The sequence below is a fragment of the Nansenia antarctica genome, assembly GCF_963989245.1.
Source record: "Nansenia antarctica genome assembly, chromosome: 6".
NCBI lineage: Eukaryota > Metazoa > Chordata > Actinopteri > Argentiniformes > Microstomatidae > Nansenia > Nansenia antarctica.
This window is the reverse complement of record NC_137676.1, coordinates 15,139,777-15,156,303: the sequence shown is the minus strand read 5'-3', so window position 1 is coordinate 15,156,303 and position 16,527 is coordinate 15,139,777. Positions and strand designations below refer to the sequence as shown.

The following is a 16,527-nucleotide window of genomic DNA, read 5'->3' as shown; positions in this document are numbered from 1 at the left end:
AGGGCCAGAAAACTACAATGGGTTTCACAAGGACTGGATAGAGGGGGAGCTTGAACGTTACTCTAGTCTACAGCAAAGTGGATATTTCCCTACATTGTCCCTCCACCCTTAAACGTTAACACATTCTCTCCTATCTCCTGTTCTTGTCCGGTAATGGAAGAGGAGATACAGAGCCAGAACCTAAGACTGTGATTTAGAGATACTGTAACAGAAGGGGTTCAAAAGGCACTATGTCTCTAAACATTTGCTCAGGCAAATGTTCAGAGACAGACCCATGCATACTTTCTGAGAATCTCTCCCAGGGGGTCGATTCAGCTGTAGTTGAAATCTGCTCATATCCGCTAGCCTAAACAAACAGAGCGGGACTGGGGAAAAAAACAAGGATTCTGGGAAGTGGTGTTCCCTGGAAAGTGTTGACCCTACACATTGCGTTTAAAAAGAGCCTAAAAATATTCTGATCACTGGAAAACCTGTTCCTGGTTTATTGTAATCAAGTTACTTACATTAGGTCAGAGGTAGGTGTGTCCAGGAGGGTGTGTGTGTGTGTGTGTTGGGGGGTGATTGTGTAACAGGGGAATAAAAGAGGAAGGACAGGGTGGGGGTGGCCTGAAATAATACATCTGTCATCACACACTATAGGCTTGCAGTAACCAGAGAGAGAGAAGAAGGGAGAGAAAGGTCGCCCAGTGCGTCTGTGCAAGCAGAAGTTAGGAAAGAGAAGAAGGCTGCAAGATCCCAACTATCCAACCAAAACAAGAAACAGAAAGAACAAAATATAGAGAGAAGGAAAGAGAGGGAATTGAAAGGACAAGAAAGAGACAGCAGAGAGTGACAAAGGAGGAGAGAACTGAAATCCACTGCAACACGATAATGTGAGTCAGCTGTTACTCTTGATTGGGACAATTTTCTATGACATGATTTATACAATGTATACAATGTAATTAAATGCAGCTTGGTATGACCGTAGCCACTCCTGCCACCAGATGGAGTCTTATTGTAAATTGCTTGGGTATTTGAGCATGATTGTTTTCTGAGAGTAAGTTCATCATGAATCTTTGTCATTATTATAAGACAGATACGTAACTTATGTCATATCTAAAACATCACACACAGTACGTGAGCTTAGAATTATAAGGTTCTATCTCCATTTAGGGTAGTTCAGAGATATTGAGCGTCAAAGTTTTGACATTCCATTCTGTTTTGTGAGATGGAACCTTTGTATTTTAGGAATTACTAACTCAAAAATGTCAACATTTTAGCATTAATAAACACCTAATGGATCAGATTATGTAAAAAACTAAATTTTTACAAAAATGGAGATAGAACCTTATAATTCTAACGTCACGAGTACCTGAACTGATTTTGTTATGATCAGATCATAACATCCAACCCTCACTTTTGTGCAACTTAAATTCCAGTCTCCTGTCCCCGGTTGTATCCTGTAGTCTCTTGTTGGACGGCTCGACAAGTTACAGTAACTACAGAAATGAGTAACGCCAATGTAATACTAATTTGTCTTCTTCTTCTTCTTATTTGTAACATCTTGATTTAGTAAGTTGACTCATTCTGGCATGTCTCTGTGATCCTCAGTGCAATTGGATTAGATTAGATTAGATTTACTTTATTACTTTATTGTCATTGCACATAGTACAAGTACTTGGACAACGAAATGCAGTTTACCATTGAACCAGAAAGGGCAAATAGTGGTATTGTGCAGAAAATGACAGTATAGGTATTACAGTGAGTATGAATAATACATATAATGTGAACACATGAATATGATATGTACAGTTAAGAAAAAGATATGTGCAGTTTATGGTCTGGCTACTGTGTTTCATATGTAGGTGCCCCCGCGACCAGAGTTGATTGATTTCCATGGGATCTCTATGGTCCACTATTTCACTGACAACTGGGAGGAGATACAAAACTTCCAGGCCAGGCCAGATGACATCCTCATTGCCACATACCCAAAAGCAGGTCTGTGTGTGTGTGTGTGTGTGTGTGTGTGTTTGTGTGTGTGTGTGCGTGTGCGAGTGGATGTCGTCATCGGATTTCGATGGACAACCCAAGAAGAGTGTTAGCGTGGAGGGGGGTGCTCATCAACATGACTGGCTGAATGTTGAACTTCCCTCCATTCGTTCCAGGAACCACATGGGTTTCCTACATGCTGGATCTTCTTTACTTTGGCCAGACATCTCCTGAGCGTCAGACCTCAATCCCCATCCATGAGAGAGTGCCCTTCCTGGAGATCGCTATCCCTGTTTTTGACACAGGTAAGAGTACAAGCATGATGGTGCAGAGAAAATACATATGCATAGTAAATGAGCTTCACTAAGTAGTTGCTAGTGTGACATAATGCCTTTTGATCATTATTACGGTAATTTTTTTGAGTGGGGCAGTCACACTCTTACAGTATATGGACTTTTCATTTTATTGGATAGAGACGTGGAGAAAGTGGACAAAGACAGGAAATGGTATGTCAGCAGGGCTTGGGCTGGATTCTAATCCATGCTGACATGGGAATGTGTGTACACTGTAGGCCGTGGTGCTAGACCACTGGACCACCCCAGACCACCGGCTTTGGATCATTATTGTAAGATGTTAACTCATGCAAAACAATCCCTCGTCCACATTCACTCCTTAATGACATGTTGGGACATAACTAAGTAATTCACCTTTACACGCTAACCCTAACCCTAACACTAACCCCAACCCTAACCCTTAATGACATGTCTTAGACACGACTAAGCATTGACTTAAGCATTGACTAAGCATTAAGTAATTCACCTTTACACCTTGTGGCTTTATATTAGAGGGGCGAAGTGCTTTGTGTTATCATGTGATTCTTCATTAAATCCAAGAATTTAATAGAACCGGGTAAGTGTTTACAGTATATAGGCACTCCAGAGAGAGAACTTATCCACTGAGGGTCAAAAGGGTCAAAAGCTTTTGACCCATAATCACAATTTTCTATCATTTTACTATAATTTCAGTAACAATGGATGATCACCCTTCCGTATGTACAGGAACAGAAGTGGCAGACAAGTTGACCACCTCCCCTCGCCTTATTAAGACACACCTTCCGGTCCAGTTAGTACCAAAATCCTTCTGGGAACAGAACTCCAGGGTACAGTATGTGCAGCTCCCTGTCTCTCTGCTTGTGTGTGTTGGCTGCATTGGTGCTTCCCTAAGCCTGATTCCAGAGAAGTATAGTTGTAGGAGAATAGTCTTAGTAGGGAGGTTATTTTCATTTGCTTCTTCCACGGCTCCTTCACTAGCTCTATTTACATTTCAGTGTTTTCCGATTGCTAAGTTGCAGTGTTCAAAACTTAAGTCACATTGTCAAAACTCTTCATACAGTCAGGGAAACAGAAGTCTATGTGGACCAAACTGTGACTCATTTTAAATTGCTTTCACACAAAATTCATTCAATGACCACGTTCTCCAAAATCCATGAACTCTTCTCTCATTCAGACTCCACCACCTGCAAAACACTATGTATTTGCAACACATTTCAACATTTGAATTTGTACAAAGGTAACACACACTGCGTTCAAAACTGTGAAGAACACATTCAAAACAGAATGATTTGGTGCATTTTTTTTACTTTTCATTTTCCACTTTATTTTCCACTTTTAATTTACACAGTAAATGTACTGTACTTTGAAGTAAATGTACCGTAACTTACTTTCTGCAAAGATACTGGAAAAAAACAAAAACACTAAAGGATAAAAGCAAATTGCGGCGTATCTGATTAATTCTTGTTGCCTAATACTTTACAGTTGTACAGTCAACTATTCTGTCTATGATTACAATGAATCAAACCATTCTTATGGTGAAATATTAATTATTGTGAAAATCATTCAAACTATGTAATGCTCCCTGCTGTTAGTGTTTTGTAGGTCTTAGTGTTATGAATGACTGTGTATGCTTTCTGAGTGAACATTGTTGCCAGTATATGGTTGAACGAGCTTCATTTGAGACCTAAGTGTTTGGCCAAGATGCATGTTAGTAATGCTGACTATAGGAAGAGATTTGACAATGTGACTTCAGTTTTTAACACTGCGACCTAGCAATCGGGAAAAACTGTAACCTGAGGATTTCTGTAATTCATTTACAGACCTAGACTGCCCAGTAGGGGGTATCTATTGGTTATATGGTGCCATATAGTTTTGCTGCAGCAAAGCTAACCTCAGTAGAGCAAAGACCTGTATTGCCTATGTCATGTGGACTGTATAAAAACAGTTTTTTGGAGAACGTTTTTTTTGTTGCCCTCATTTTGTCTCCGATGTCTCTTTCAAGTTTGTCTGAATGATCTGATGCTGAAATTGTGCTCCACATGGATTCCATACTCCTCTTTCTTTCTATATGAAATCAATGAAGTGTTTCTGTAGATGTTTCTTTCTACACAGACATTATATGGCCAGCAATGCCCCCCCCCCCCCTTCTCTCTCTCTCTCTCTCTCTCTCTCTCTCTCTCTCTCTCTCTCTCTCTCTCTCTCTCTCTCTGCAGGTAGTTTATGTGGCCCGTAATGCCAAGGACAATGCAGTGTCTTATTTCCACTTTGACCGCATGAACCAGGCCCAGCCTGAACCAGGAGACTGGAGCAGCTTCTTACAGAGATTCATGGAGGGAAAGAGTGAGTGAACGAGAGGAAGGAGTGATTGAGTGACTGAGTGAATCAGACAATAAAAGAGTGATTGAATTTGTGAGTGAATGAATTTGTGAGTGAGTCATATTATGAGGTGAGTGAATAACAGTTGTCAATGCTAATGATGCTCTGTGATCCTGGTTAACCCAAACTTATCTATCTCCAATGTCCAACCCTAACCCTAACCCATGTGGAAATGGTTGGTGTTCTCAGTGGTGTTTGGGCCCTGGTACGACCATGTGACTGGCTGGTGGGAGAAGAAACAGAACAACTCGAAACTCCTCTACCTCTTCTATGAGGATCTGATTGAGGTGAGGAAGTGTCAGGGTTTGAACTAGAGACTTCTCGTACTGAGGCAAACCGTTATACCATCCTCTTGGTACTGTACAAGGGCTAAATCTGGCCTTACAAGTGTGTGTGTGTGTGTGTGTGTGTGTGGATATGTGTGTGTGTGTGTGTGTGTGTGTGTGTGTGTGTGTGCGTGTGTGTGTGTGTGCGTGTGCGTGTGTGTGTGTTCCTGCAGGACACTGGCCGAGAGCTGGACCGGCTGTGCTCCTTCCTGGGTTTATCTCCCTCAGAGGAAGAGAAGGAGAGAGTGAGGGGAGGAGTGCAGTTTGACAACATGAAGAAGAACAACATGGCTAACTACTCCACCGTCTCAGTTATGGACTTCAAGATCTCTCCCTTCATGAGAAAAGGTATTACGTGAGATAAGAAATAATAATGGACGTATTGAAGTAGAGGGACTCTAACAGTTGACCCTCTCACCCTCGCTGCTGCCCACTTTTTCACTGCTCTCATCTGTGTTTGTAGGAAAGGTTGGTGATTGGAAGAACCATTTCACAGTGGCGCAGAATGAGCAGTTTGATGAAGACTATCAGAAGAAGATGAAAAATGCCAGTGTACGATTCCGTACTGAAGTTTTCCCCAGTAATTAGTTTGATAGTACTTATCTCCTAACAGATGGCCACCTGTGAATCCTGAGGGACAGAGACACAAGACCCTCATACAATTCATGACCAACACCCGATTCTGAGGGCCAATCCCAATTCACCCCTACGGCTTCGTTTTCACCCCTATGGCTTCGTTTTGCGCGTTCACATTTAGGGGTAGGGGTGTCCCAATTCATATTTCATCGAGCCATGGCTTCATTTTGAGGGCTAAATATGACTTCGTTTCGAGCGATTCCAGGACCAGACTAGCTTTGAAGCCATAGGGGTACGCTACCCCTTGATTCCAGGATGCATTGCGAATCATCTACAGAAATGTTATGTCGCTCTATTCAATGCGGAAATGTCATTACTTTCTCTGTAATTACTTATTAATAAAGATTTGAAAAATGATGATAACCATCTTATTATCTTAGTTTAATGTCATTACAATGCATTATAGACATTTTCTTTATAACAAGCATAACAAAAAATCGCTTTTTACGTCGAGGTGCTGTGTCTAACGTTACAGGCTGATTTGTGGACAGTCGCGCATATGACATATTTCCATGTCTGATGTCTAATGTCATTTCAATGCATTATAGACCTTTTATTTACAACAAGCATAACAAAAAAATCGCTGTTATGCCGAGGTGCCTATGCTTAACATAACAACATGTGCAGAGAAACTGCACAGTTCCACAGTCCAGCGCGCTCGGGTTTAGCAGTAGAGGACTGGTAGCCTACCTGATCACTTCCAATAGACTATCAAAGCAGGACACCGGAGCACTCATATCTGCGCGTTTGTCACAGGGCGACAGTCCCTGTTCCTCTGCCCGGCGTCAGTCCAATGGAATCGTCAAGCACAGCCTTCCCCATAGAAATACATCGGTGCGCGATTACAGAGATGTACAATCATGTTTATTTAGAAATAAATTGTGGTGTTTGACGATGATGGTAGACATATTTAATGTAAAGTTATCTATCTAAAGTTATCTATCCACAGGCTGATATGTGCATGATAGGCGCGAATTCCCCCCCCCCCCTTGGTGGTATATGACGTATTGCGGCACTTATTATACCAAAACAACTCGCAATCTAATCCGAGCAGTTGTTATTATGTAATATTATCGATGGATGTGCCATTTTTGATGGAGGGCAGTGAGCGGGAGACTCATCAAGGACATGTAGTTAATTAATGCAGGGGACAGCGGCTGTTTCTCCAGCGTTGCTGTCACTTCGGATTTCGGAACGTCATAAAATTAAATCTGTAAGTCATGCATTTTTCCATGTTTCCCATTGATGGTATATGACACCGTAAATTTAACTAAAGGTCACCCGCGAAGTTGTTGCACTGTTGTCCTAAATCAGTGCAGACTGGCAGGGTAGGAGCACAGGTTTCATACAGGTTAGAGCGCCGTTATTCTGTCATGGTCTGATAATGAAGCATTGTTCTTTTTTATTTGATGACTTGTTTGATCAATTGATAGCGTAAAAGTTGTGAATGAGTCGCGAGCGTCAATGCTTTTCTACGATACTACTGATGACGTATCAGTCTTGAAGGGTTGTCCCATTTCATAGGGGTAGATTTCAACCCCTATGGCTTGTGGCTCTGTTCGAAGGCCTTGGCTCGAAATCAAGTCACACTCGAAAACGAGCCATAGGGGTAGAAAAGGGAATCGGGATTGGGCCTGAGTCTCTTCACATTCTGAATCTTACAGTGCCCTGTTAACTGTTAACATGAATTTCATTTGTGAGAAACTGCACAAAAAGAGATAAGATTCCATGACTGATTTATCACATTTATCAACTAATATTGTGAGCTACATATGTGTGAATAGATAGGAGCATATATGATTATATTCAAGAATTGGTCAATATAATTGTAGTATTTTTCTACTTTTGAACCCTATAACAATTATTCTTGTATTATGACTAAACAATCTGTGGTCTGTATACATGTATGTTCAAAGACAGTAAAAAGCATTGAATTCAATCTTTCCTCTAATTTGCTGTGATTTTGTTTTAACACACACGTCATAATCTGAAACCACCTTAACCAAGGAGCAGTGCATTGGTCATAATTTGGTTGTCACCATGACTACACTAGGTCAAAGTTCTGTATAAAGCCTATTCCCTGTACCTCATTCACTGTACAGGTAGACACATATCTTGACTCAGGAAAGACAGGTTGGCTATAGGCTGTCATTTTGGACAACTGATCATGAATAAGAACTGGACATTAGTACTAGTACTACCCACCCCAGGACACTACCCATTTGTTACAAGGTGAGTCAGTGTTTGTGCACATGCCTGCGTGTGCACACATTTGCGTAAGTGTGTGTTTTTCAATGCTCAACGTGTTTTGCAAGATGTTGGGTCAGAGATTTACAGTTTTTCTCTATCGCTTTAACACATTTTCTCAAAGCATAGCTCATTTTCTCTTAACTCTTAACACAAATCCAAAAACTCACACACAAAACCCTAAACTCCACAAATCTCTTGCAAAAGCAAACACTGCATTCTCAAAATTATGAGACAGTAAAGAACTCGCACACTGCATAAACTTTAAGGAAAACTCCTTAGACAGAGATTGGAAAAATATTTGTTTCTTTACTTTATCATGCTCTTAAAAAAGTGCTAAGTGCTCTGGTGCAAAAAGTGCAAGGTGCGGGACAAACATTTCATCATCAGTGTCTCGTGGTCGCATGACCGAAATGTTTGTCCCGCACCTTGCACTTTTTGCACCAGAGCACCTAGCACTTTTTTAAGAGCATGATAAAATAACGTTTTTTTTTCTTCTTCTAATCTCTGTCTAAGGAGTTTTCCTTAAAGTTTTTGCAGTGTGCGAGTTCTTCTACACTTACAGTCTCATCATTTTTTTAAACTGCGCACCTGCAACCAATCATTGGAAGAGAAAAAGGCCAAAGCAAGGCGCAACAGTTTTCCCTGGACTCTGTCTTCTCAAAATGAAATGTTGTCGTCACTCTTCCACAAAGTTCACTATCTTAGAGGACAACGTGTATCGAGTTGTCCAGTTACCTTATAATACCCTGTATCAGGTATACATTCCACCAGCCCTTCGGCCTATACTGTTGCAAATCTTCCATGAAGACCCCTTGGCTGGCCATCTGGGAAGGTTCAAGACCTACAAAAGGTTACAAGCCCTGGCTTACTGACCAAATCTGAGTTTGGAGGTCAAACATTATGTCCAGTGCTGCATGGTTTGCCAGAAACACAAACCTGAGAGCAGGAAACCTGCTGGGAAGCTCCAACAGACCATCATCCATCGTCCCTGGGAGATGCTAGGTGTTGACCTGATGGGCCCTTTTCCCAGAAGTTCCAAGGGGAATATCCACCTCCTAGTGTTCGTGGATTATTATTCCCGGCGGGTGAAACTCTTCGACCCGCCACTTCGGAGTCTGTCTCCAAGATATTCACAGACAAAATTCTGACCCGTTGGGGAGTGCCAGATTACATCCTCTCTGACCAGGGCTCACAGTTTGTCTCTTCTGTGTTTGAGGTCACCTGCAAACAGTGGAACGTGGCACAGAAGAGAACATCTGCTTACCATCCCCAGACCAACCTGACTGAGAGGATTAATCGGAATTTGAAAACCATGATAGCCTCTTATGTCAGCGACAGTCATAAGAGCTGGGACAAACATCTGCCTGAGTTTCGGTTTGCGCTGAACTCCGCTGTCCATTAGTCCACCGGTGTGATGCCCGCAGAGGTGAATTTAAACAGACCTCTCAGAGGACCCATGGAGGTGCTGTTGTTGCCCAGAGATTGCACTCCCGACGCCCCAGCATTCGGAAAGGTCTCCCAGCTGTGTGAGTTGAAAGATTGTGTTACCGGCAAGCTCAAGAAAGCTAAAGAAAAACAAAAAAAAATATTATGACAAAAATAGGCGGGAGGTGGAGTATGTGGACCAGGACAGGGTCTGTATGCGTAATCACCCATACTATAAAGCTGAGAAGTCTTTCTCCGCTAAGATTGCCCCACGATGGAAGGGACCTTAATCGTGTCGTCCAGAAGGTGGGCCCTCTTCACTAAGAAATTGTGTTGGAGGACACTGGAGAAGACCTCAGGGTTGTGAATGTCACTAGACTTAAACCCTGCTACCATTCGGCTGTGGAACTGGAAGAACAACAACGTCCCCAAGTCCTTGAAATATTCGCAGAGGAAAGCGTCGAGGAAGAATTCCATGGGTTCCAGTCCCCCGACCATTCCCCATGCCATGAGACGCTGGGCCCTTCGGGTCGCACTGATCGTCAGCGTGTCATGGATATCTTTGCTGAGGAAAGTGAGGAAGAGGATTTTATTGGTTTTGAATGAAAGTACAAGGAGTGAATGGTAGTGGAATAATGCCTTACCGTACTGGCCGGCTTTTTCCAAAGGGGTGGGAATGTGACGATTCTGTCTCATCCTTGCACTGTGTTCGCCTCTCAAAAATAATTGTGAATGTACTTGTTTTGTAGAATAAGGCCACTGACAGCTTTGGGCTAAATGTCATCATCCTACTGTGTTTCCCCCTTTTAATGCACAGCTGCATGGTTCCATTGCACACTGAGAGATCAGTCGTCCCGTGCGGAGTGAGACACCACCGCTGCAGCATCCTGACACAACTGCCCAGCCTGGAGAGGTTTAGTGGAGATTATCCTGCACCTCACAGGGACCAACCAGTCCAAAAAGAGATAACTGAATGAGGAAAATAAGATGAAATAATAACTAATTAAATTTAATTAAATTAATTAGGAACAGAGGATAAAAGGGTGAGTTGTAGAGTTCTCTGATTGCTGCAGTGTGGAGGTGTAAGGGAGGTCATGGTTGGGCGAGGGCTGTGGGTTTGTAAGCCCCGCTTTGGAAAGCGCGGGGGTAGGTTTGGAGTTGTCCCCACTCTCTGTGTGGCGATAGTGTGCGCTGCCCTGTTAGCGCTGCTCTTCGTGGACTCCATTGAGACATGGGCCACGTCCATGAACATGAACACTGTTGTAGAGGTGCAGGGTGGAATCATACCCCCTCAGAGCATCCCCCCAATGAGGCCTGAGGAATACCTCCTCATGCCCAGCCCCCTCGTCTGCCAGCGTGCCAAGCCCTACCTCATCTCCATGGTGACCACCTCCACAGCCAATCAGAGGGCGCGTCAGGCCATCCAGGACACCTGGGGCGGGGAAGTAGAGGTCAGGGGTCGTCGGGTCATGACCTTGTTCGTTGTGGGAGTGGCCTCTGATCCCGGACTAGCCAAGCTGTTGATAGAGGAGGCGCGTGAACGAGGGGACTTGATCCAGGGTCGCTTCCTGGACACCTACTCCAACCTCACCTTGAAGACCCTCGCCATGTTGGGCTGGGCCCGCCGCTTCTGCCCCCAGGCCCACTACCTGGCCAAAGTGGACGACGATGTCCTGTTCAACCCCAGCGCCCTCCTGCGCTACCTGAACAAAAGCCATGGCACCCACGAACAAGGGGACCTGTACCTGGGGAGGGTCCATCTCCACGTGGCGCCAGACCGCAACCCCGACAGCAAGCACTACCTCCCAGCAGGGGCCTACCCTCCCCCAGACTACTGCAGCGGCACAGCCTACGTCTTATCCCACTCGGCCATGCTCAAGATCTCTCAGGCGGCCGCGGCCTCCCCCCTCTCCACCCCTCTGCCCCCCGAGGACATGTTTGTGGGTCTGTGTGCACGCGCGGCTGGGGTGCTACCCTCCCACTGCCCGCTGTTCTCAGGTGGTCCTGTGGTTCCCTACGGGTGCTGTTGCTACCAAGCGATGGTGTCCGTCCACCACGTCCCCCCCAGGGAGATGCTCCGGTTCTGGGCTGACGTCCACTCCCCTCCCCTGTGCTCCTGGTTGGGCCAGCGTGTGTCCCTGGGGTTCTGCAAAGTCAGAGCCCTGCTGGGAACTGTCCTCGGAGTGGAGCCCGGGATGTGAGGGTGTTCCTCTCTCCACAGTGTGGTCACTGTGCACTATGAAAATGTACTATTTTTATAATTGAATGTATTTATTTTGCTGATGATATTAACGTGGGCATTTTTTCTAAAGGAAATTACTAACCCTAATTGATGAAGGAAAATGTCAAAGACAGTGGAATAGGCTAGGTGCACGATCTCACTACTTCCTGAAAGGCAACTGGTATGAACATATCCTGTCTCACTCTATTGGTTTAATTGATTAATCAGCTGTGCGGTAAACCGTTGGAACACACAGTGCACAGCTGATTAATCAATTAAACCAATAGAGTGAGACAGGATATGTTCATACCAGTTGCCTTTCAGGAAGTAGTGAGATCGTGCACCTAGCCTATTGCCATGCATATGGGTCATTATACGAAAACATGCCATTTTGTGTTCCTCGAACAAAACTGCTCAGTAAATCTGAATAAACAATAACATATTTTATCATTTAGTTTCCATATTTGTCTCATGACGTAAAAAAATATAATAAAATAAATTGTTGTTAATGTTTCTACTTTTACTAGCTATTAAGTAAAAAGAGTCAAACTATCACATAAAAACATAGTTATATGAAGCCTCAAATGTCATTTAATTACTCATGAATGGTTTTTATTCTTAGTATGTGTAAAATGTTGAGAATCGGGTCTATGTTTAATATAACAGATATAAAGAGCTTACCTTTATCAATAATGTTCATCGATGTCGCAAACGATTCATTAGATTCCATTCGAAACGTCCAAAGCGGTCTATTCATCGACCGGTAAAAAGTGAGCGAGTGAGAAGCTCTTGTTTACAGCCACGTCACATAGGGAAACCAAGCATGCTTGGTTTCAACCCCCGACTTTCCATATCATTCTTCCTCGAAAGTCATTTTTTCCGCCTCTGCTCGATTCTATTGGCTCTGACGCTTCAAATGAGGGGTCAATCATGACATTTTGACCAATGGTTTCGGGAGAAATTTGACTGCGTAATCTGACCTGGTGTGAAAAAGAGGCGGGCGCGCCATAGGGGCGCACAGACAAGCCCGCAGGAGGGCCCTGCTGGTTGGAAACAGAGTCTAAACAGTTGGATTTGGATGCAATTTATACCTATAGTGATATGTCAATGAAATGTAATCAATTTTACAGTCTTGATACATGAGAAAGTCTGATACACTGAAGGTGACAAAATGTCTCCAAATGGCACAATTTGGTTGTCCGCCTAAACATACCTGTACTAAAACAGGTACAAAGTTGCATTGGCTCACATTACTAGCATCTACTTTGGCACAAGTACTCATCAGACCCTGCAGTACTGATTCCTAGATGATTTGGGCTTATTCAGTCAGGTTTCCAAGCTGATATTCACTCTAAGGGCCGGTTTCAGAGACAAGGCTTAAGCCTAGTCCTGGACTAAATCACACTTTCAATGTAAAATCTCCATTGAAGATGTTTTTTAGTCTAGGACTAGGCTTAAGCCTTGTCTGTGAAACCGGCCCTAAAAGCTGTTGTTTTTTTAGGCGGAGAGTGAATTTGAGATTTTTCACAATGTTCTAGCTCTATTTACTCTGACACACTATTTATATAGTATTTTGATTCTGAGGGATGATACCAAGATCATTGTGAAGGCCCTTGGGATTGTGGAGATATTCTATATTCACTGTGGGCATGTCATGTCGAGCAGAAAACCTGAACAATACGACCGATAAGAACAGGTGAAAGCACCCCTTCAGAGATAATGGACTTTTTTCCAGGAAGTGAAATGATCTGCCTTTTATGAAGTTGAGGGTGGAAAGACAAGTAAATGTCCTCTTGTTTTAATGAATTTTCGTGGAATTATGTAACGTCTGACAGAGGGGGACAAGCTCATTGTGTCAACCCTGTTAGCACAAAAGCATACATTAAGAAGTTATTTGTTTATTTTAAATGTATATAACATGATTTAAGCTCTCATGAATGCACACCATGTGGTATCATGGCCTTTTACGGTTAGTTATGGCTAGTTATGGCTGCCAATAACATTTTTCGTCAACCCTGTTACCGTCAACCCTGTTACCATTCTAGTGTAACAGGGTTAATGAAAGTATATGCTTTTTTCTCACATTACAACACATTAACTGTAACAAGGGGGAATTTATCTTTCATAGTATATCAGATTTGCTCTAAATATGGATTTAAAACATTTTCAAACAGTAATTGATATGTCGGTAACAGGGTTGACGAAACACACATATGTGACACAGTCTGATCATTTGGTCCGCATGTCGACAACCAATCAAAATGTTCAGACTTTTCTTTTGAAACACTGAACTACGTTTCAACATTGTTGAGAATCACAACACAAACTGGCTAATCAGGCCAAAATACTGCAACGAAATGGATTTGGTGAGTAATCCCCACTGCTACCTAGTATGCTGACTATAGCATTACTTTACATTGTTAGCAGGCTCACAAAAAAAAGAAAAAAGAAGATAGCCTGAGATGGCATGGCACATTTCTTTTCTGCTTGTAAAAAAATACTTTTGAAAAAGTGCTTTGAAAATCAAACATTAAAACTGGACACGTTTTTGTATAATGACAAGTCCCATCCACTTTTAACATCCAATAATATTGGACCCACCCACTACCGTTGGGAAACAATGGCATTTTCAGTGCGCTGTTGGTCAAATCCATTCCGCTTGCTCTTTCAGAGAATTGGCAGATAAATGAAGCTCCGTACCACGTTTTTGCTACTACTTTGCCTGTCGTGCTCCACTTGTCAAATCCATTCCGCCTGCTCATTGATAGAATGCCCAAATAAATTAAACTCCATACTGTAGTGACTACATTATGGGTTCATGTTCTCCTCTTACTGTTGGTTGTGTAGTGGGAGGGAACCAGTTCTGGCACTAGGGGCAGAGGGGAGGATTATTAACGTTGCACCTTCCTGTTTAGATACACGAGTTTTGGTAACCATTTTCTGGTCCTGTACTGAGAGTACAAGTTGTTGTTTTGATTAAACAGTTATCATTACGTTGCCTACGTCTTTCCTTTTTCCTCCGGCACTACACTGGTGACCCGACGTGGATTTTTGTTAACGTAATTGTGTACGAAAACCAGCGACGAACATTACAATCCTGCAAAATGTCCGGGCGAGGAAGACGTTCAAACCAGCGGCAGCCATCACCATCCCCTGTCAGGGTAACGCGTGGTGCGCACACTCCCACTCTCAAGCTACCAGAATTCTGGGACTCAACGCCTGCTGCATGGTTTGCTATTGTAGAGGCACATTTCAATAAAAGTGACATCGATGACGACGACGACCGGTACAACCATGCTGTGGCAATGTTGGGCAGCTCCACCGCGGCTCGAGTGGTAGGTTTTTTGTCTGCTCCCCCGACGACGAACAAATATGAGCGCCTCAAGGCCCTGCTTCTAGAGACATTTGAACTGTCCACTGCGGAGAGGGTGCGTCGCCTATTTGCCATGTCGGACTTGGGTGACGAGAGGCCTTCTGCGAGCATGGAGAGGATGCTAAACCTGCTCGGTACAGAAGACCCCATGATCCTCTTCACAGAGCTGTTCATGCGCACATTGCCAGCTCAAGTTAGGATGGCGCTGGCCAACACCGCCATCATGGAGCCCCGCGCCCTGGCCAGGGAGGCGGACCGGTTCGTCTTGGCCATGCCTCAACGGTCCCCCGACCTGCTCGCTCCCGCGGCCGCCCCGCCACCCGACCGTCGCAGGAGAGCGAAGGATGACGCCAGACCTTCTGGCCAGCAGGGTAACGCTGCGGGCCATTGTTTCTACCACGCCACTTTTGGCGCCAAGGCCAAACGGTGCCGCTCACCCTGCACCTTCGGACCGACGGGAAACGGCGGGGCCGGCGCTCAGTAGTGGCCCTGAGCGCTGGCGTCACCAACAGGCTGCTCTTCATACAAGACACCGCCTCTGGTCGCAGTTTCCTTTGTGACACAGGTGCCCAGTGGAGCATCATTCCGGCAGAGAGATCGGATATGGCGAAGGAGGAGCGTGGTCCGCAGTTGGCAGGCGCGGACGGCACACCTATCTGCTCTTACGGCACTAGGGCGGTGGACGTGTGCTTCGGAGGGCAATGTTTTTCGTGGGATTTTGTCATAGCGGCTGTCACATTTCCCCTCCTTGGTGCGGATTTTCTGTGCGCCCACAACCTGTTGGTGGACGTGGGGAACAGGCGCCTGGTCAACTCACAGACTTTCGCTTCATTCGCCTGTACGCAGGGGGAGGCGGTCTACAGCGGGTGGTCCAATACGCTCGCCGAAAGTGACCAGTACCTTCGGCTGCTCGCCGAATTCCCCGACCTTACCAAGCCCACCTTCTCCGCGCCCACGGTGAAACACGGAGTGGAGCACCACATCGAGACCGAGGGGCCTCCCCTCCACGCCAGGGCCAGGCGCCTCAACCCGGAGAAGCTGGCCATCGCCAGGGCGGAGTTTGCGCATATGGAGCAGGTGGGCATCGTTCGGCGCTCGAGCAGCCCCTGGGCGTCTCCCCTGCACATCGTCCCTAAGTCAGACGGCGGGTGGCGCCCATGTGGGGACTACCGCCGCCTCAACGACGCGTCCAAGCCTGACCGCTACCCGGTCCCACATGTCCAGGACTTTTCAGCGAACCTGGCAGGCAAACGCTTCTTCTCCAAAGTGGACCTGGTACGGGGGTACCATCAGGTGCCGGTGCACCCCGAGGACGTCCCTAAGACGGCCGTAATCACGCCATTTGGGCTCTTCGAGTTTCTGCGGATGCCGTTCGGCCTGAAGAACGCGGCGCAGACCTTCCAACGCCTCATGCACTCGGTGCTCCGGGACCTACCATTCCTCTTCGTCTACTTGGATGACATCCTCGTCGCAAGCACCACGGAGGAGGAGCACCTGTCCCACCTCCGGGCCCTTTTCACACGGCTCAGCCAACATGGGCTGATTGTCAATCCGGCGAAGTGTGAGTTCGGACGGAACGCCATCGACTTTCTCGGGCACCGGGTCTCCGCAGAGGGGGTG

At 45.1% G+C, this 16,527-nt stretch overlaps 2 protein-coding genes across 6 annotated transcripts; both read left to right on the top strand.

Annotated features, from left to right (window-relative positions):
* The first annotated feature begins 634 nt into the window (after nucleotides 1–634).
* Nucleotides 635–7,577, top strand: LOC308160031 (cytosolic sulfotransferase 3-like). 5 transcript variants are annotated; one of them, XM_080533884.1, is made up of 10 exons: nucleotides 635–872; nucleotides 1,419–1,501; nucleotides 1,845–1,977; nucleotides 2,145–2,273; nucleotides 2,442–2,474; nucleotides 3,027–3,127; nucleotides 4,514–4,640; nucleotides 4,866–4,963; nucleotides 5,176–5,350; nucleotides 5,466–7,577. In XM_080533884.1, exons 2-10 carry the CDS (start codon nucleotides 1,487–1,489, stop codon nucleotides 5,588–5,590), a joined length of 936 nt encoding a protein of 311 aa, XP_080390010.1. In that variant the 5' UTR covers nucleotides 635–872; nucleotides 1,419–1,486; the 3' UTR covers nucleotides 5,591–7,577. The 5 variants fall into 5 exon arrangements, with proteins under 5 accessions (XP_080390010.1, XP_080390008.1, XP_080390011.1 ...); XM_080533882.1 differs by having other exon boundaries at nucleotides 2,994–3,127; XM_080533885.1 differs by lacking the exon at nucleotides 1,419–1,501 and having other exon boundaries at nucleotides 2,994–3,127.
* A 2,830-nt stretch (nucleotides 7,578–10,407) lies between these two features.
* LOC308160030 (beta-1,3-galactosyltransferase 5-like) lies at nucleotides 10,408–11,727 on the top strand (the record flags this gene model as incomplete). Its single annotated transcript, XM_080533881.1, has 1 exon — nucleotides 10,408–11,727. The coding sequence occupies one exon, from the start codon at nucleotides 10,408–10,410 to the stop codon at nucleotides 11,512–11,514; it is 1,107 nt and encodes a 368-aa protein (XP_080390007.1). The 3' UTR covers nucleotides 11,515–11,727.
* Between the last annotated feature and the right edge of the window lie 4,800 nt (nucleotides 11,728–16,527).